Source organism: Argopecten irradians, chromosome 1, assembly GCF_041381155.1.
Source record: "Argopecten irradians isolate NY chromosome 1, Ai_NY, whole genome shotgun sequence".
NCBI lineage: Eukaryota > Metazoa > Mollusca > Bivalvia > Pectinida > Pectinidae > Argopecten > Argopecten irradians.
Window position 1 is genome coordinate 46,072,429 of NC_091134.1, and position 21,018 is coordinate 46,093,446.

The 21,018-nt window shown below is 35.1% G+C and overlaps 4 protein-coding genes across 10 annotated transcripts in view; all 4 read right to left on the bottom strand.

Moving 5' to 3' along the window:
- The window catches only part of LOC138330024 (uncharacterized), a 143,809-nt gene that overhangs the window by 110,218 nt on the left and 12,573 nt on the right, over positions 1-21,018 (bottom strand). The window lies entirely within an intron of this gene.
- The window catches only part of LOC138328293 (baculoviral IAP repeat-containing protein 8-like), a 76,537-nt gene that overhangs the window by 20,926 nt on the left and 34,593 nt on the right, over positions 1-21,018 (bottom strand).
- Positions 1-21,018, bottom strand: part of LOC138329998 (E3 ubiquitin-protein ligase XIAP-like) — a 72,111-nt gene that overhangs the window by 4,450 nt on the left and 46,643 nt on the right. The window lies entirely within an intron of this gene.
- LOC138330048 (uncharacterized) lies at positions 5,084-19,693 on the bottom strand. 3 transcript variants are annotated; one of them, XM_069277426.1, is made up of 7 exons: positions 18,396-19,692; positions 16,565-16,696; positions 15,728-16,009; positions 13,368-13,520; positions 12,256-12,384; positions 10,720-10,852; positions 8,570-9,417 (listed from the first exon to the last, which is right to left on the bottom strand). In XM_069277426.1, the coding sequence occupies exons 1-6, from the start codon at positions 18,976-18,978 to the stop codon at positions 10,740-10,742; spliced, it is 1,392 nt and encodes a 463-aa protein (XP_069133527.1). In that variant the 5' UTR covers positions 18,979-19,692; the 3' UTR covers positions 8,570-9,417; positions 10,720-10,739. The 3 variants fall into 3 exon arrangements, with proteins under 3 accessions (XP_069133543.1, XP_069133527.1, XP_069133535.1); XM_069277442.1 differs by lacking the exons at positions 8,570-9,417; positions 10,720-10,852 and adding an exon at positions 5,084-8,488 and having other exon boundaries at positions 18,396-19,693; XM_069277434.1 differs by lacking the exon at positions 10,720-10,852 and having other exon boundaries at positions 18,396-19,693.

The window sequence follows — 21,018 nt, forward strand, 5'->3', positions numbered from 1 at the left end:
ATTAGATGCACCTCTAAGAGCATTCCTGATATCAGTAGCATTCTGACGACTGTCACCTCCAAATCTATTCGGTGTTGTTTCCCGAAGATCAGGCGCTGAGTGTATGACCTGTGGAAGTGATGCTGGGTTTCCTCGATCTCTTTCTCGTCCCAAACAAGATCGATGTTAAATTATCAGGTGTATGTAGTAAAGATGTTAGTTCTCTTTCCTCTGATGTTTAATGTTGTTTCTGTCGAGAAAAAACACAAACAGATTTAGAAACCGTACCATCAGCTTAATGCTTTATATGCTAAATATCATATGCATATTGCTTTTAATGCTTTGGTCAAGTGTATAGTATCGATGCAGGAGTTTAAACAATATGACCACAATTTATTCAAAAAGATTCAGCAAAAAGTTGATCACGATTGTGATAATCTCAAACTTCCATGTTTAAACATATACAAATAAAAGACATTTTGCCTTTAATGAGACATGATTATAAAACATGCATATTCGTATAAATGTTCTCTAAATGCACACCTCTTTATAAAAATCACAATGATCCAGAAGAACGATGTTCGAATTCAACAAAATTCACAAATGAGATCAATTAGGATAGTGATTATACTGTTTTGCCTAGCTTTAATTACCTTCAATGCCAAATCTCTGGTTTAGGGTGGAATTAGGACCATGTATAGGGACATTCCCAACATCATCTCCTCGCATGAACCTACGAAATCCAAATTACACTTCTTGTAATTATCTACAATGCATTGAAGTATGAACACGCTGTTAGGGTCGATTTCTTTTAACATTCAATTAAGGTTCAACCATAATTAAAATACAACTCACCGACATGTTTTGGATATTGTATAATGCACAGTGTAGACAGACTCCCCTTTCTGCCAGTTTCCATGTGTCACACCACAACAGAAGCAGCAAACATTGTCCTCATTTCCTGTATAGTAAAATCCAGACTTTGCTAACGCAGTTGGTGCGATGGGGCAGGACAAGGGAAAGGACCAGAAAGATTTAAATCTGGCCCACTCAAACCTCATACTCTGTGTCACTGTTCCAGCAGTTATCTGTTCAAAGTTATTATCATCTCTATTGTCAGTAATGGGAGGCGTTTCATTGATAGAAAGTCTTGATGATGTTGCACCAAGTGTCTCTCTTCTATTTTCACCTTCAGCTCCAATTGTTGGATTTGTTGCAGTCTCAGGGATGACATTGGGCCTGTTATACGGAAGCATGAACACATCTACATATAATCTCACACCAAGAAATCCACTCAAGTAAATTCGTCTTCCAGAGACATGTTTGCAGCTTTTTTCATCATTTTTTCTTTTGAAAAAACGAAATCCTCCATACTATCCATTCTTTTAGCACGCCGTCTTGAGGTTCTTGACTTTAAATTAGTGTGCAATTGTGCAAAAGGCTTTAGTGTGTCCCACCTATCATCAAAGAAGCGTTTCACTTCGAGCGAAACCAAGTAAATAACTGGCAATTTGTATCGTTTTGAATGTCTAAATGGTTCGAGGATAAACAGAATACACGGTTAGTATCTTACAATTCAAGGTTTATTTTGGTGCGAGACTTAGGAAAGCCGAGATGACGAGGCTTTGCCGAGCCATCTCGGCTTTCCGTATCGAGCACCAAAATAAACCTTGTATTGTAAAATACCATGTATTCTCTATATATTGGGACACCTTAACCACTCGGCCATCGCCGCCCAAGGAGGAGGAAATGTTTAAAAGTCTCATCAAATTGGTTACGTCAACAACGAGGACTGACAACAATATTGCGATAGTATGAATAAGAGTTAAGGGAGCTGCAATGTATTTAAAGACGAGCGTGGTGAATCTGGCCATGTCTAGTTTTACAATGAAACCAATACAATCTGATTAAAATACAGATCCTCATAACCACTCCGTTCAATATAGGATCTGACAATATCCCATATGGGGTCACGCCCAGATGACCTTTTACCACGTGTACTCCAGATCAAATACATTTTCTACACACCTCTACGTCAATTTATAAAGCTATTTCGTCCCAGTAAGCATATACATTTAGCATTGTTATGGACTTTGGGCGAGATGACTACGTGCACGAAAATAATTCGGACAGCTTTTTCAAACTAGTTCGTCCCCAGTCAAGATTCTGGCAGTGCCAATTTGATGGCATTTCCAAAGGTCATCCTTGACCCCTAATGGGATGTTGTCAGATCCTCATATCAAACGAAGTGATATAAGGATCCAATTGATACCAATAGACAGTCGGGATATCAGCATTGATGATTTTGTTGTGGCGGCTTGTAATAGACCGGTTACGTTTTATTGGATCTGGAAACGAGTCCACTGGTCAACAGAAGATGGTAGAAAGGACTTTCTTTCACACCTACAGGTGTAATACTGGCTGGTCCAGGGCAATACACTCATGCCGCCTGAGGCTGTATTGCATGGCTACCCATGCAATAAAGCTTCGTGACGTCACAGCGTTTACAAAATTTCTATTTCCTCAGTAAAATATTCACATTTTTCTTTCAGAAACTTGCCTGGTTTTACTATAAAAGATGCGAACAACGGAATATCATGTAATTTTTCATGTCGTGGATTTCTTCGAATTAATTTCAAAATGGCGGGATATTATAGTTGTAAAATTGCAATAAAACGTCGAGGTATGAAAGAAAAATATTCTTTCATAAGTGGATATGAAGGATAGGGATATTCTACCCTCGGGATCACAAAATGTTGCAAAACCCTCGGCAAGCCTCGGGTTTTACTACATTTTGTGACCCTCGGGTAGAATATCCGTATCCTTCATATTCACATACGAAAGAGTCTTATATTATGTAAAGGTTAGTACGGCATGTAGTGAAAGTGAAAGTGTCGATTCCCTCGTGTTGTACGAGTAAATATTATGATGGCGAGCTGGAAGCATATTGGGGGAACTACCCATGAACAATATAATGAAATTGAATATTATCCTTTCTGCCTCTATAACGAAGTGTATCTTATGAGAATCTAAAAACTGTATAACGGTCATTACTGACAGGTTTAATAGTACTGGTCATGATCCTAGCTGCTTCAAACTGTATGCTTTCTAAATATTTGCACTGTCTTAACGTTATGTTATCTCAGAAAGTACCTTCACATTCCAGCATTGATCAGAAAAAAGGAGCAGTATGAATTTTAAATTTTTCTATCAAGACTAAATTGGGAATTTCTGGGTAAATGTAGATTTTAGAGGTATTACTAATAATGTTTTGAGGCTGATCAGTTATACCTATGTGTTTGTAACATGTGACTGCTAGTGCAACATTATCCATAGTCATCCATAATCCATAGTCATCCATAATAGTCATCCATAATCCATAGTCATCCATAATCCATAGTCAATCCATAGTCATCCATAATCCATAGTCATCCATAATCCATAGTCATCCATAATCCATAGTCATCCATAATCCATAGTCATCCATAATTCATAGTTATCCATAATTCATAGTTATCCATAATCCATAGTCATCCATAATCTATAGTCATCCATAATCTATAGTCGTCCATAATCCACAGTCATCCATAAAGGGTGAATCAGTTTGTTGACTTTTCTACTTAAACGGTCATTGTCAGCAATGAAACAGAACCGGAGTCTTACTCACATTTGTTTACCCCAACATTTACCCGTCTTTCATGCTTGTACCTCCGTTAATTGTAAATAATCACAATATTCTTTCATAGATTATAGGTATAAATATGTAACCTTCAAATCGGTTTGGCCAGAATCATTGCCATATTCTGAAGACTCGCTACTAAATATGTTACGATATATTAAATGACAAGTACATTTTAAACAAAGCATCATTTCTGTCACCTGATGTAAAGACCCTAGAAGACCATATCTAATATTGAAATATAAATACATCAATAGGACCTATACGGATGAATCAACTTCGTTTATTGAAATGCAATGTTGTGTGAAGACACTTCTATCATCCTCATTTCAAGGAGATTTGTTCTGAGCAGATCAATAATTGAGGAGAAAATCATAAATTTCAATATTTTATTTTGTAAAATATAAAATATTGTACTGGAAACATATCGCAGAATGCATTGTCAGATTGTGAACATTGTAATTATACATTTACATCTTCTTCGTCACACTTTGTATAAACAAGAGATCCCAGAGGGATCTTGGCGCCCACCAAAGATTTATCTATGTCTAGACAATGGAAAGAGGGATCTTTTCTCTGCTTTTCAAACCTTTACTACATATTATTACATAAGAAATTTGAGGAAGATCCTTTCAGTACTTTCTGAGATATATAATAAATTTCAACTATTAAAATCAAAGATGGCTACCCCTCGGCCATCCTGTTGACTGATCGGTCCAAAAATGCAATATGCACAACTAGGGGAACCTACATATACAATTTCAGAGAGATCGCTTCAGTACTTTCTGAGAAATAGCGGAAACAAACTTTTAACTATCAAAATCCAAGATAGCAGCCTGGCGGCCATCTTGTTGACCGATCGGTGTCAAAATGCTATATCCTTAATTAGGGCCCTAGGGAAACCTACATATGAAATTTGTGAGATATTCCTTCAGCACTTTCTGAGAAATAGCGGTAAAAATCTTTAACTATCAAAATCCAAGATGGCCGCATCTTGTCGACCGATCGGTCCCAAAATGCATTAAACACAACTAGGGCCATAGGGAAACCTACATATGAAATTTGCGAAAGATCCCTTCAGCCCTTTCTGAGAAATAGCGGTAACGAGAAATGTTTACGTACGGAATGACGGACGGACAGACGGAAGGCCTGACGACGGACCATGGACGAAAAGCGATTTGAATTGCCCACCACCTGATGCTGGTGGACTAAAAAGACCCTTTATACATCTTCGACTAAATATAGAACAATGGATTAACAGCGCGTTATTTTTTTTCTTACAGGAGGAAATACAAACATTTTTAAGTTCGCATTAAAATAAATAGTAACAATATTTGACGTCACAATATTGATGTCGCATAGTTAAGACTTAGAAGTTATTATATAATTATCTTATCACATAATTTGTATCATGGAAGTCATGGAGTCACCCTGGTAACTAAAGATGCAATATTAGAAAACTATCATGACAATTAAATTAGGGATGTTCTAAATATTTCAAATATAACAATTTTTTCTATGCCAATAGTATATTGGTGCTTTTATTGGTTTGAACCATCCTATACAAAGATCCATATTCACACATTGAATGTTTTATGACAGTTTGTGATGGTGAAAATTACAAGAAATACAACTTTAAATTTTAAAAAAGACAGTTTTTACACTTCTGAAAGTTTTTATCAATCAAATCTTGAGAACATAGCAACAACATTTTTCTAACATTTAGACACGATTTTAAATAATAATATAAACATGATTAGAATAACTTATATTTACAATAATTATGTTACACTCACAATTTAAAAAAATTACTATATCTGTATCAAAATTCTAATAAACTAAAGATATTCAACTACTTTCTGCCATTGCCATTATTTGAATTAACAAGAGGCCCAAGAGGCCTTGACGGTCACCTGTGTGCTGCTACAGAAAAGCATTGCAAAGTTGGTTCAAATCTGTAAAAAGTATTTACGAATTAAAATAAACTTTAAAGTTGAACCTTTTAGAATTTTTTATTTTTTGTTTTTCATTTTGATAGTGTATTATGTTACCAAACCTTATGCTTAAAATTCCAATTTGCTTTGCCAATGTTAAACAACAAAACCAAATAAGAAGTCAGTCAATGTCAGTCATTTCATAAATTTCACTTTTTAATCTATGAAGATTATTTGGTTCCATCAAATCTGTGAATTCAGAATAAGATTTTTGAAGTTTTAGCCTATTTAGACCCCTTTTGGCCCCGCCCCTCTGGCCCCTGGGGGTCGGCCTGAGGCCTGGACAAATATGGATATGGTGTTAAATTCTATTCCAGGCTAATAATTCTAACCCAGTTTGACTAATTTCCAATGAAAACAAAGCAAATAATGTTCATAAATGTGTTTTTCCTATATAAACTATAGTAAATTTGACGCCCTACCCAGGGGAAAATCTGAGATCCCAGGGCAATGAGATTCACAATTTTTGTAAAGGGCCTTAAGACCTTCCAATCTATGAAGAGTATCTGATTCCATCAAATCTGTGAAGTCAGAAGAAGATTTTTGAAGTTTTAGCCTATTTGACCCTTTTTTGGCCCCGCCCCTAAGGCCCCTGGAGGTCAGAGCCAGGACCAATATGGTTATGACGATAAAATGCTATCTCAGGCTAAACATTCTAACCCAGTTTCACTAATTTCCTATGAAAAATAAGCAAAAAGCATTCATATATGTGTTTTTTCCTATATAAACTATAGTTAACTTGACCCCCTCCCCAGGGGGAAACATGAGAACCCAGGGTCATATAATTCACAATTTTAGTAAATGACCTTAAGACCTTTCCATCTATGAAGAGTATTTGATTCTACCAGTTCCAGAATTTTAGAAGAAGATTTTTGAAGTTTTAGCCTATTTGACGCCTTTTGGCCCCGCCCCTAAGGCCCCTGGAAGTCAGTCATGGAAAATTTGTTAATAGAATTCAATGGCCATTTCATAGGGATAATTCTGACAACATTTGACTAATTTTCTATTATAAATGACCAAGTAATGCTCAAAAAAGTGTTTTCACTATATAAACTATAGTAAACTTAACCCCCTCCCCAGGGGAAAACCTGAGACCCCAGAATCATATAATTCACAATTTTTGTAGAGGGCCTTAAGACCTTTCTATCTATGAAGAGTATTTGATTCTACCACATCTGTGAGTGGAGGAGAAGATTTTTGAAATTTTAGTCAATTTTACCCCTTTTGGCCCCTCCTACAGCCCCCTGGGGGGTGGGGGTCATATAATTCACAATTTTGATTGGCCTTATGCCTTAGAAGGTTTGTGCAAAATTTCATTGAAATTGCTTCAGCGGTTTTTGAGAAGAAGTCGAAAATGTAAATTGTTTACGATCACACGACGGACGACGCACGACGACGGACAAAAGGCGATTAGAAAAGGTCACTTGAGACTTCGTCTCAGGTGACCTAAAAATCATATTAACAGTAGGGATTATTTGAGGATGTACCAATTTATAAAGTGGGGGAAAGCCGGAGTATCTGGATAAAAACCCTCTACCTATACGGCTAGTATTCAGCAAATACATAAAGGTAATGAAGGTTTAAACCAGAAATTGAGGACCTGTTTTAATGTGTTGGACAAGTGACCCGAAAAATTAATGTTAATCAGATTTATAATAAACATTTTATAAGGAACCAATGTTTGTTTAAATTATGACAGCATTATTGCTTTTATTAAAACATTATTATTACACATAGCTGAAATGTACTTGAATTGTAAACATATCTTTTTGGAAGAATGTTTTTTCATTTGGAAGAAAGATTCAATACCCATCTCGCCAAGAAATTCAACCAAATTTCGAAAACCTCTGTCCACAACAAAACATTTTACCCTTGCAGCCACTCCGGCATGTTTTCCATATTGAAGTTAATGTTATGCTTGATAATACTTGCATCATTATTTTTTACATCAGCATGGTAGGGGCCAAGGCACACATGATGTATCCAGTTGTTGATACAATTATCATTGACTTTACAAGGGGCCTGTTCTTGTGAAGGCTGTAGCATCGTCGTTGGAATTGAATGAAGATATATGTTCCATCGATGACCAGAATTGCTTTATTATGTAGGGTATCACAGAATAGTGAGGTCTGGTGTGTTTTTTGATAATATCATCCAGCTTTATATGTTCAAATCCCACATAATTAGGTGCGAAGTTTGCATTCAAAGATACCCTGGCTGATGAGACTGCTCTCTGGACACTTGAATTCTCAATATTTAAATAGAGTTGACAACAGTCTATTTGACATTCATGTCCTTAACTTCACAAGTAAGACTGCCATAGCCATGCGGCCCGTTCTGGTGTTTTTTTATTTTTTTTTTTGGGTTTTTTTTGTACAGCGTATGTCGGACACATGAGTACAAATATCAAGGGGGGGGAGTTCGAGGGGGGGGGGAGCCAAAATGTATACAAACTCTGTTCAAGGATGTTCAGAACTCTATGACAAGTTGCTAGTTAAAGAAAATGTTGACGGACGGACGACGAACGCCGCGTCATGACATAAAATATGCACATAAAATAGTTATAAAATAGAAAAAGTACCATTTGAAGAAGGTGGTTATATATCACATTAAAAACAAACTACACTGTTTTGTTCTGTGTTTTTCATTGGTCTATTCTTTTTTTTCCCTTTTTAATTATAGAAAAATAAAGAATGATAGAGCGAGAAATATAAAGTTTGTTTAAGGATGCGCTCTATGGTTTCTAAAACAGAAACTTAGCAAAATAGCCAAAATTATCATTTTTCACATTTTCATGATTTATGCATGTTTCGAGTTGTAACCATGGCAACTGAAGCTGTAAAATTAGAACATTAAATTAGGGATGTACTTAATATGTCAAATACAACAATTTAAATACAAAATAACGAAAAAGAGCTCAAACCATACATAGTCCTTTAGTTATTCTACACAATACATCTTTTACATCACACATTATATTAAATAGAACCCTTTTCATATTATGTGATTAAATATGGAACAATGAATTAACAAATAAATATATATGTATAATTATTTTATCACATAATTGGCCTCGAGCTCATATCAAATACTTTTGCCTGGTGTCATGTTTTTGTATGTGTCACTAAAATGACTCCAAATATACTGAATATTTATATAAAAATAGAAGAAGGTGGTCATATATATGATTATATATAAATTTGATTATCAATGGAAGAATTTATAATTATGTGAAACCGCATAGCTTAGAAATATTTGAAAACTTTTTTTTTCAGAACTTTCCTGGATGGTATACCAGAGACCACAAAGGAATTTTGTCCTTTTTTATCTCTTCCTTTGAAGCATGTGCTACACACCGTAACAATTATCCTAATCCAATATGATCCACTGATGATCATGTTTTCCAATCAGTCCCGGATCATCAGTTCTTCGGTATGAGAACAAGCGAACCTTTAACAGCCGTTTGCACAATTTCGAATCACCACCCCATAAGGACGCTACCAGTAACATTTTGTTAACTTTTGTCCAGCTATTATGTAAAAGAAATTGATTGTTGACGACTAGACAAGGACGGAAGCGGTATCGCATAATCTCACCTTGCTCCTTTCGATTAAGTGGGCCAAAGTTAAAGATAACCATGTTTGACACAACATTTTTGGCACATTTCCTATCTTCCCATGTATTTCATCAAGTTCATCTTTAGCGATGATAGCAGTGAGTTGATTTCAGTATCCTTGTGAGATCCTAGATCCATTTTTCGTGTACCTGCAATGAATTTTGAAATTAATATTTTGCAAAATAAAGAATAAAATCACAATCATGAGGCCAAGAGAGCCTTATTGCTCACCTGGCAGAACATGCTATGACATGTTCTGAATACAAGTTCAGTGTTTGCTTCTTTAATGATTTACTTCTAATTTCCCCGTTGGGCACAACCATCCTGCCCTTAGGGCTCAGAAAAAACTAATACAAACCCAGTTCCCCTTTCTACAAAGAGCATTCTGGCCACATTTGGTTATTAGTTACAATTCATGCAGAATTTTATGACTATTGGGATTTAAAGAATTAACCACCGTATACGGACCATCCCTTCTGCCCCAGGGGATTCAGAGCTTAGCTTTTCACAATATTTGTTCACCTTTCATGGTTCATTCAGTAAAACAAACTTGCAAATTCCAGCTCATTTGATCCCTGTGACATCGAATAGAAGTCAAGGTCTTTCTTTTAACTGAACCTTATAGCCTTTCATCCCAGCATGATACAGACCCAGTATCAGGTATGCTGTTACACAGAAAAAGATTATTTTAACTGATGTTAGCTTATTTAACCCATGTCTATATAAAATAGGGTCAAGGTCATTCTTAGGACCAACTTCGCAGTCATTCGACCGAATATCATGCAGGACAACCTTTAATATTAGGTCTGTAGGCATCTTAGTTACGGACGAGAAATCATTCAAATATTGTATCCTTTTTAATCTCTGTGACCTTAAAGATGCTCTACCGCTGACAAATGGTATTTTTTCACTATCAAAAACAGGAGCAGACGATTTTGTATTTTTCTTCAGTTAAAAAAGTTACTTACTTTACACCATTACCACCATTGAAAAGTTTGAGCTTCTAATTTTACTTCAAGTTAAAAATATGAAAAATAATTAATTGCATCCCGAAAAAATTCCGTGGCACTATATCTTATATAGAATGAAGTAATGATTGCGCATGCACCAAAGCAAAATAAATTATTTTATGTTATTTTTTTGTGTTAATTTGGCATATATATACACGATTAAACACCAAATATTGTTCAAATGATGAATAGCATTTATGCTCTGTCGGCAGTGGAGCATCTTTAAATGAAGGCCAAGGACATTCATTTGAACAAACTTGGTAGCAATTCATTGCAGTATGCTACAGGCCTAATGAGTCCCATGAGCCTTTCGATTATAGAAAGGAAGTTATTCAAATGAAAAGTATATGCACGGCAGACGGTACATGATGGTTATTACTCTGCTCTTGATTAAATATAATTAGATACAGGATCCATAAATTATTACTTGTATTTACATACCAGCACGTAGATTAACTACATTACGCTAACATAAAAGTGCGCTGAAGTAAACGGAGTTCTTCTCGCTGCTTTTTCTGCTGCTCTTGCGTCTGGTTGAGTGATATTTTTTCGTTACATCCATCTCTGATTCTCCCTAAAGAACATGTATTATTAATAAATAATTCAATTTATTTCTTCCATAACTAGAAAGTCATACCATTGTGTCATAATGAAAGGTATATTGCTGTATAAATATCTTCCATTCATACAGTCATAAATACGAACCAATACTTATACTGTAATAACGGTCACTACTTAAAACAGGCGACGGCAGTTATAAACGTTTTAGGAGGAATGGTTTAATCTAATATTTAAAAATAAAAACATGTCTTGCTAAAATTAAAACTAGTTTCATTATGCAGTCTTAAAATGCATAGCTAGGGCTTAGGGAAAGTCCACACATGACATATCCTATCAACACTTTGTAAGAAATAACATTAACGAACGTCAACTATCAAAATCCTGTTAGCCATCTGACGGATCTGTCCGAAAATGCAATAATTACGCTTAATTACGCATGGGAGTTACAACTGTCTTTCATTCGGAAGCCCACTATGCAAACGTAATTAGATATGAAAAATAACAAGAAATCCAATGAACAGCCATCTGTCTATTAATATTATATATGTTGAAGTGAAGTATACGATTACTCATTTAAATATTGAAACCTATTTGACCCCTGTGACCTTTATTGAAGGTCAACACATTCATTAACACAGACGTAATAGCCCTTCATTCCTGCAAGCTACAGGCCCAAAATTAGATCTCTAGATGTCAAATAGGTCACATCAAATAGCTCTGCTTACTTGACCCCTGTGACATCACATGGAGGCCAAGGTCAAGCATATGAACAATTTGGTAGCTCTTCTTGCCAGAATGCTACAGGTCCAATGCTAAATCTTTAGGATCCTTTAGTATTTGACCCGTGATCATTAGAGAGTCAAGGTCATTCATTTGAACAAACTTGCAAGCATGTTAAAGACCTAATATCAGGTTTCTAGGGCTCTTAGTTATTGACAAGAATTATTTGAAACTTATATCCTATTAGATCTAGGAGAACTTGAATAATGGTCATTCATTCGAACAAACTTAGTATTCCTTAATCCCAGCATGCCACATGCCCAATATAAGGTCTCCAAGCCCGTTAGTATTGAAAACAAGTCATATAAAGATTTCAGGCTATGCATGCGACATGTTCAATATCAGGCTCTAGATATATTACTTATTGACAAGAACCCTTTTAAAGTTTTATCCTATTTGATCCCTATGACCTTGAATGAAGGTTAGGGCCATTGATTTCAACAAAAGTTGTAGCCCTAATCGCAGCATGCTACATGCCCAAAATGAGTACCTTGAGGCCTTCCGAATATAGAGATGAAGAATGAAAAAAGTTACGCATGGCGGACAGCGTTCAGTGCACAACGATACACAAAGCTTGATGACTCTAGGTCATTCTTACCCTTTGTTGGTTGCCTGCCTTATGAATGTTATACGTACCAGTTAATTGTTTTATTTTGCTCTCAATTTCTAACTGAAGAGAATGTTTCTTCTCTTGCTTCTTTTTCTGCGATTTCGACTGACTTGGTGACATTTCGTTAGGATCGTCAAGTCCTTTTCTGACTCTCCCTAGAGAACATATATTCATAATAAATTCTAGTCATTATAAAAAAGCAAATAGCTATCTATGAAGTTTTACAGAGTTTGGGCATATAATGCTGCTTAATGTATCTGAACAGGGAAGTTACATAAACACAAAGTTCATGAATACATAATAGGGCCACTACTTATATAATGACATCCTCGATACTCCAGAGGTTCCGATCACTTACGAACTCTACACCCTTGGACTATCTTAGTAAAACAGATGATGGAAGTTATGTACTTTTTATGGTTATGCATTTTCATCTAATATGATTAAATCAGACTAAAATATTACTTCAAGATTTGCGTTGTGGATTCCTTTTCAGATGAAATAATTCCTTCTGTATAATTTGAATGGACGTGCAGTCAAACAAAAAGGATATACCAACAGCGAAAATGCAAGCATTCAAATGCAAGCATTCAACTTGTAAACTAGATTAATTTTTCCCAATGCATTATGCATATACTAGGTAAAATGGGAGTGAAGCCGAGCAGTTGTTAAACAACCTTCGGCCCCTTGGGGGAATGGAGGGAAAGGGGAGGTCAAATTATGTTGCTCGTCCGCTTAAAATGATTCTAGCCATATAGTTAAAGTCCATTTATAACTTCACTACTTGTATTAAAATAAAAAGTAATACCTTTATTTTCTCTAATGGTCATTATCCTTACTGCCCAAGGGGACAGAGCCGACAATTTATATATATACAATCTGTTTCCCTCCCATAAAATGTTTCTGTTATAGCCGTTGCCCGACTAGTAATGATTAAAAAAATGATGCAGGATGACGAACGGACCAACGGCTTATGTACTATAGTATTAGCTCGCCAGTCATTTAGGCTAGGTACATGTAAGATACATATCAACTCACTCGCCTTAAATAAATTTCATATCCAACACCTTCTCCTTGTGTAACTTCTACATTGTATATGAAATCATGCAAATACGGTAGCCATTAATCAAACACTTACCATTGATCTTTCTCTTGTTTTTTTCCTGCTTCTTCTTCTTTTCAAGCAAGGCAATCTGGAGGTATTCAATTCTTCTCTCAAGTTGTTTGTTACGTTGCAGCAGCTTCAGTATTTCACATCTTTCTTTTAATTTCACTGGGGTTTTATACTTTCCTAAATAAGTAAATGAAATGTTGACATCAGACAATTGATTTCTGTGAGAAATGTCGTTTTTTCTAAAAGACTCAAGCAGTTGAAATATTTACAGTAAGGTCCTTTTTGTAATGTATACGAAAAAGTATTGTTTTCATTTGGATATAATCATATACAATTACATTGGTTTTTTAACAATTCAATTCAACTATACAGTACATGTTAAAAAATAGTGGCATCAATGCTTAAGCTATTTCTGCACACAATTGTAAATAAATAAGGAAAAATGGATCAGTACCCGGACAGTATCACTGTTGTTTAACTATAGCCCCCTTCTTTTTTGACTACTCTTCTTTAAAAGATATACGTCTAACACTTATAGGATACGGTTTTACATAAGCTTAAGATTGTTGCCAAATCCTAATATACATTATTGAAAATTGTATTCTACATGTATTGCCTTATCATTGAATAAATATTGTTCAAACTAAAACTATGAATTCAGTGTAACAAATATAATAATTAAGCCTATCATCCACCTTAAGTGAATTCTGGTTGACGTTTGGAGTGGAAAAGTGGAAAAAAATTTAGCAGTTCAGTTTGTAATTGTTTGATCAGTTTAATGTCCTATTCATATCTAGGGTCAATTAAGGACATACTTGGCTTAGATAATGGGGGCAAGCCGAAGTCAACAGTCATTCGTGGTAATTGTCATGCAGGAACGTTGTATATCAGTTAATTTTTTTAATTGGACCACCAATAACTGATATAGGAGATTTGAAAATAGATGTTTTCACAAAGTGTTACATTAAAATGACACGAGAAGGTATCAAAAGTTGAACCAATTTTTAGCTTTGTCAATCATGTTTTGAATTACGGCTTTAAGTCAGCTGATTTTACTGTGTGGACAATATTGGTGTTTAAAAGAATCTTACAGAATTCTTTTTCATTAAATTGTAAATACTTCGTTTTTATGCTATAATTACTGAATCATTTTCAAGTCTGGTATTGTCTGTTATTAAGAAGCTTTGCAGTAACTATATGAGATCGCACCATTGAATGATATTAGTATGTTGTTAAAAGGGAAAAAGATATTTTCTCTGCTTTTTCATTGTTTCCTTCGTCTTTTAAAGTTTTTGACATACGAAGCCAACAAAGCAGCAACATGCCTCAATTTTCAAAACCCAAATCGTGTTCTTTTCTAATCAGTACGTCCAAGATTGTGATATTTGCATACATTGTAACTAAATATACAATGCACCCTGTCATAGCAATCATCACTGTATAAATATCACCTGCTAAATACACTGTAAGACCACATTTTTTGTGTCTCAACTGGCTATTTATATTAATTTGACCAGTTGGCTATAATCAAAGTACTCAAAAGTACTGCAAATACATCGCAGCAGAAACAGAAAAATAGAATGGAATCAAATGAATTTCCAAAATCAAAATATATTAACCATATAATAAATACTGTGATATCAATTATTTCAAGAACATTCAACTGATCAGAGAAAATACATATGTTTTCTTTGACTTTTTTTTATTTAAGTTCCTCCATTAAATAAAAGATTTTAAAATTACAAAAAAAAACTTCATCAAATTTTTTTTTATACAATACGCTTGTTTCTTATGTTGCACGTATACTTATTATGGTAAAACCATGCACACATGAGGGCAGCCTTATAAGTTATATTATCTTTACCTCAGATCTGTTTTAACAATCATTTGAAAACATTATTTAAATGTACACAGAAAGAACATTTGATTAGTTTACTTTATGACTCTCAGGACTATAAGCCTTAGATAATGCTGTGTATTATATAACATTATTTGTATTCTATACACACTCTGTGTATTCTACTAATCAGAAGACAGTCTTCTCATGACTACTGATTGGTCCAAAGGAATATTATTCAATGAATAGAGAATTTATGAATGAAAGTTTATGAATGAAATGGTTCAAGAGGTCACCACTAGATGTCATTGTAGGACAAGTCCTGCAAATCAATAGTAAACCAGATAGCAATAATACAAACGCTACACGCGTAGTATTAAAACCAGTCTTTTTTTGTCCCTGGGGTAGTCTTCATAGACATATCTGACATTATATTGAAGTTTGTAGCCTATAAGTAATTGTGTATTACATCTGGCTTACACAAAGTAATCTGAAATATACTTGAAGAGATCGCTTACAAAACTTGATATACATTAAAATATCTAACCTGTGAAGCTGATTTTGATCTTCCCTATAAAAACACAATCTACGTCACACTGTTTAAGCAGTCCTTTCTCCTCTGACGTCAAATCCTTCAGGATTGACAGTGCCGAGTCCGGAATGAGGAAAGTTATGACGATGCTGTGGAACACTTTTACCTCATTTACGAAGATGGTTTCCTCTGGTATTATTAGTAGTCTTGCTACAAGCCCCTGAAGCCTGTGGACATGACGCCGATCTACGGCTTCGCCAGAAAGATGAAACGTGACGGGGGAACGGCCCGTGTGATCTGGTTAATGATAAATTTTATTGTCAAGTGTTTGTCATGAATAATACACATAAAAACAAAATAATGTAGAATTCATACCGGAGTATAGATTCTAATTTTAATTGTTACATAATTTGCTTACCCCAATCTATATTCTACATACGAATATTCATTAAACAATCAATTGAAAAGAACTGGTGGTGAATTAATTATGTTTTAAAACAGATATTTCATGGTAACTGTGCTCTAGTTCATAATATGTACCCCTGGGTGATGTCGAGACTTTTGAGCTTCTAATTATGATTATAGAATGATGGGAACTTTAATTTGAAACTAATGAATGAAACTTTCAAATCAATTAATATTTAGTAACATCATCCATGTATCAACTAATTTTAATTTCCAGTGTTGCATAAATGGATATTATTGGTAATTTGTGTTTAACACATCAATAAGTTCCTATATCATTAGCTTTATAGTAATTATCTCCTTCTTTGTTACATGTATAAACGTGAAGTGGTCTGCTGTTACATTTCCTGGCGAATTTCGCAAACTTATTAAATAGATCCTTCCTACCAATTTTCCACAGTAATGTCTGTAGATACAGTAAGTTGTTCCTGTCAAGCCTCATAGACATCTTCATATGTTCAAAAAAATCCAGACCAGTTTCTATTTTGTCCTGGACCCGACGACCAAATCCTTCTTCTCCTAGAAAGGTTATATAGAATAAAACATAAGCTGTCTTTAATTATGATGTTAAAAAACGATAGGTAACATACCCTGTGTTGGTTTGTTGTCATAGCTATCAATCTATATCCCTCTAAAACCTTCGATCTTCCCCAAAGCCTCATTCAAGCCTCATTTAACATTCATTACGTATATAATAATGCATTATATATTAATACATCATATTGCCTACGTCAAGCATATTTACGTAAACAACAGCTATATTTAGCAAATTTGATTCTCATGTATATTGCATACAATTTATTGCTTCAAAATCCTCCAATATAATCATAACTAAATGCGATCATTCATACATAGTTCTGATGGAAAATAATATAGAGTCGAAACGCGTTATCTCGAAATTCAACGGACCAACGAAAATAATTCGACTCATCCGGAATTCGACTCAAACGTAATGTCATTAGGTTTGATCAGAACGTGGTTTTCAACGATCCTTATCTTTTGACTATTACAGCCGGGTACATGCCTATTACCGAGATCAGCATATTATCGTGATTTTCCAACTGATAAGGTTTGTATTAAATCTGTTTAGTTATATGTTTTCAGATGTTTTTGGATTTGTTTTAAATAAATAAAAAAAACTTGAATTACGATTGCACCCTGATTTCCCGTAGGTGGTGTACTGACTTCAGTGGTCTTTGCAACAAACTTATACGGAAATATAGTAGCTGAACAAATAAAAACAAGCAACCTCTTTGCTCAAAATTGAATGGTATTTCAAAATAATAACATAGCAAAATAAACAATAGTTTTCACCTACAGTACCGTAAGCAGACTACACTATCCGTTTCCGGCTCTCTTACGGTTAATATGATTTACGTTAAATGAAACGAAAGTAGATTTCTATACCAACGAAGAAATACATTGTAAGACTAAGATACTAGTTCAGTGCAACGACTAGTTAAACATTTAACATTGTGGGTTTGTTAAATTATTTTGCACTATCATCCTAAGAAAACACTTTCGTTTCTAATGATTCCTAATCAAATACGCTTCCGGTCATGATCAGCCAAGCTGATCGCGCCATGCTGAGTGTGATTGTGTAAACACGCGTCGTGTCTATGTACAGGTAAGTCACAGTTGTAAAGTGACACTAACTCAATGACTTCATAATTACATGTAGCAGTCATTGTTGTAGTATGTTCCATAGGCCTGCGTATACCAATCGCGATATGTGCAGTGCAGATGAACCAATTATGTGTTATGACAAACCTTTGGTGAATATACATGGTATATTTACGTAATTTATTTTTTTAATTTGAAATTTTGACTGAAATGAAATTTGAGGCAGCGACTATATCTTTCGCTGAATATCCGTTCTAGGGACCAGGAATTGACTTTGACTCTCAACTGGAGTTTCGAGTCATCCGATCTTAAAATACATATACAAAGAAGGAAAAAAACGGGACTTCAAAATTAATTCGACTCAACCAGAATCTTCGAGTCAAGCGATTTTGAGATACCGAGTTTCGACTTTATTTTATATTTTCAGAAATCCCCGATTCAACCTCATTGAAAGAGGACCAAATTAGCAACATGTTTAGCATCGCATCCATAAGCTTTATATGATATTTCTAATTAATGTTGCAGGATAAGATGCATTAACTAGACATGATCCTTGAGAAAGAATGTACTGAGACTAAGAAAGAAAGTATATTACCGGAATAGCAGTACTTCATATGTTTTAAATTTTCAGGCGTAAGTTCCTGGTCAATTTCAACCAATGTAAGATTGAGTTCATAGTCAAGGGGGATGTTGTGTTCAACATCTGTCTCTCGGTCATCATTCTGGATAAGAGCTTTTCCGGTGTCATTCGCATCTAGAACAGGTGTCATTCCTGATGCCAAAGCATCTCGACTAGGAACCTTTTCCGTGTCTCCGCAAGCTGATGTATGGGCATCTCCTGTGATCATTTCTGTGCCCTTGGCATCATGTGTATTGGTCTTGGCAGTGCCCTTGGTAGACTGCCGAAGGTTCATTGCTGTACTCATTTTGTTATGTGTATGGGGTTTTCTTGTACCTTTGGTAACTTGTCTGATGCTCATTTCTGTACTCTTGGTATCTCGTGTAGGGGGTTTTCTTGAGATTTTGGAAGCCCTTCTACGTTTGATTTCTTTATCCTTAGTAGCCCGCGTAAGGGGTATCCCTGTGGCCTTGGTAGCCCATCGGAGATTTGTTTCTGTGCCCGCGGTAGACCGTGTACGGGGTCTCCCTGTGCCCCTTGTAGACCGTGTATAAGGCATCCCTGTGCCCCTGGTAGCCCGTCTAAGCTTTGTTTCTGTGTCCTTGGTAGACCGTGTATGGGATTCCCTGTGCCCTTGGTACACCGTGTATGGGGTATCACTATGCTTCTGGTAGCCCGTTTAAGCTTTATTTCTTTGTCTTCGGTAGTCTGAGTATGGAGTATCCCTGTGCCTCTGGTAGCCCTTCTATGGTTGATTTCTTCATCCTTGGTATAACTTGTAATCTGTTTCCCTACATCCCTAGTAACCCTGAAACCATATTTTTACATATTATTGAAAAATGAATACTAGTATTTTGTGATGACGATTCTAGTTTACTTAAATTATTTAAGTGGAGGTCCAGATCATTTATTTGAACAAACGCGGTAGCCCTTCATCTCAGCACGCTACAGACCCAACATCAGATATTTAAAACGGTCTCTTAGTTATCTACAAGAAGTCGTTTAACGATTACAGCTTATTTGAACTCTTTGACCTTAAATGAAGGTCAAGTCATTTATTTGAACGTGCTACAGGCCTTATGTAAGGCTTCTATGCTTCTTATGCTGGTTATTGACATGAAGTTATTTAAAGTCTCATTATGTTTTTATGAATGCTCTACAAACTAAACTTTGATGATCCTCGTGACTTTATCTTTGCTTAATTTTGTTAATATGCACAGTTTCGACAAAAATGCATATTAGAATATATATATCAATAGAACACGTAAATGTGTTTGTCTGAAAATAGTCTATGTGCCTGTACGTACCCGGATGATCACCAGGTAAATCCCGGCGACACCACGGGGAAATTTAGAACATATTAAAATTTATTCAAGGTTTTACAATGTTTATCCTTACAAAACAGGTTCTTCTTTCCAAAATAAAAACACAATACTTCAGTAGAAATATGTACACCATTCTCGCGACGTTGAACACGCACTTGTACGCAAAAACTACAAAAGAGCGTTAAATAACGAAGTAGAAAATACCCCTCACGCAGTTGCCTCTTAATCGAGCGCATGTACCCGCTTCGCACTTACCTGTGTAGAGTACATTGTATGATCTCTTGCAAAACTGTTTGTTCGCTTTATTAATACTTGCTTATTTCAAAGTAATTGATTGACTTTCCATGGTTAACTCCCTTACTGTTTTCATATGACCAATATCTGATAATAGTTTTTAAAGGATTTGGAGATTTTAAGTAGGTTTTTGATTAATGTTTATAGAGACTCATTTATAAAAAAAAAAGTTGACAATTCATTAGCGTCGTCTGTCAACATCAATCAGTTGAAAAACATAATTTGGATCAAAGGTCCTATGTGTGATTTACCCACGTGTGGACTGTAGCACCAACAGAGCGTTAACATTTCAACAATCCTGATTAACTACGCAATTTTTAATTAAGTATTATCGCCATATGGTTATCAATCCTATCATTTGGCAAAATTTGGTATTTTTTACGATTAAAAATGTCACGAAAACATAATGGGACTTTAAGCTGTAAATAAAAATATATCATCTGAGAAGACATGAGTGGCAAATACTAAAATAATTGTATAGCCTCGAAATCACGTCACTCTCAGCCATGTTCAGTTGTATGTCATAATTGCATGTTGTTGCCTCCGGTACATCGAAGCAGTCCACTGTTTGGATAGACGAAAACAATAACAAAAATACTTTATTACAATAGATGCTAAACAAGTTAGAAATCCAACACCATTCATCTACTCTACTCTCATGCAGCTCTCATGCATGCTCATTTACATATAGACGGATACTGCGCATGCATTATTAATTAATACAACTTACACAAAAGGACTCGAATTTTAGATAATAAGCACGCAAGACGTATACATGTACAAAATGTATATTTATTACATTTTCAGGGGGAAATATAACGTTTTGTGAAAAATATAAACTATATTATTTACCTGCATCTTTCCAATTATTTTTTCATTATCCATTGTTTGAGCTTAAATATGATGAATTTGTAGCTTATCTGATGTAAATGTTCTTCGATATTTGTGCCCCATGTGTAAAACTAAATCAGTAAACAGGA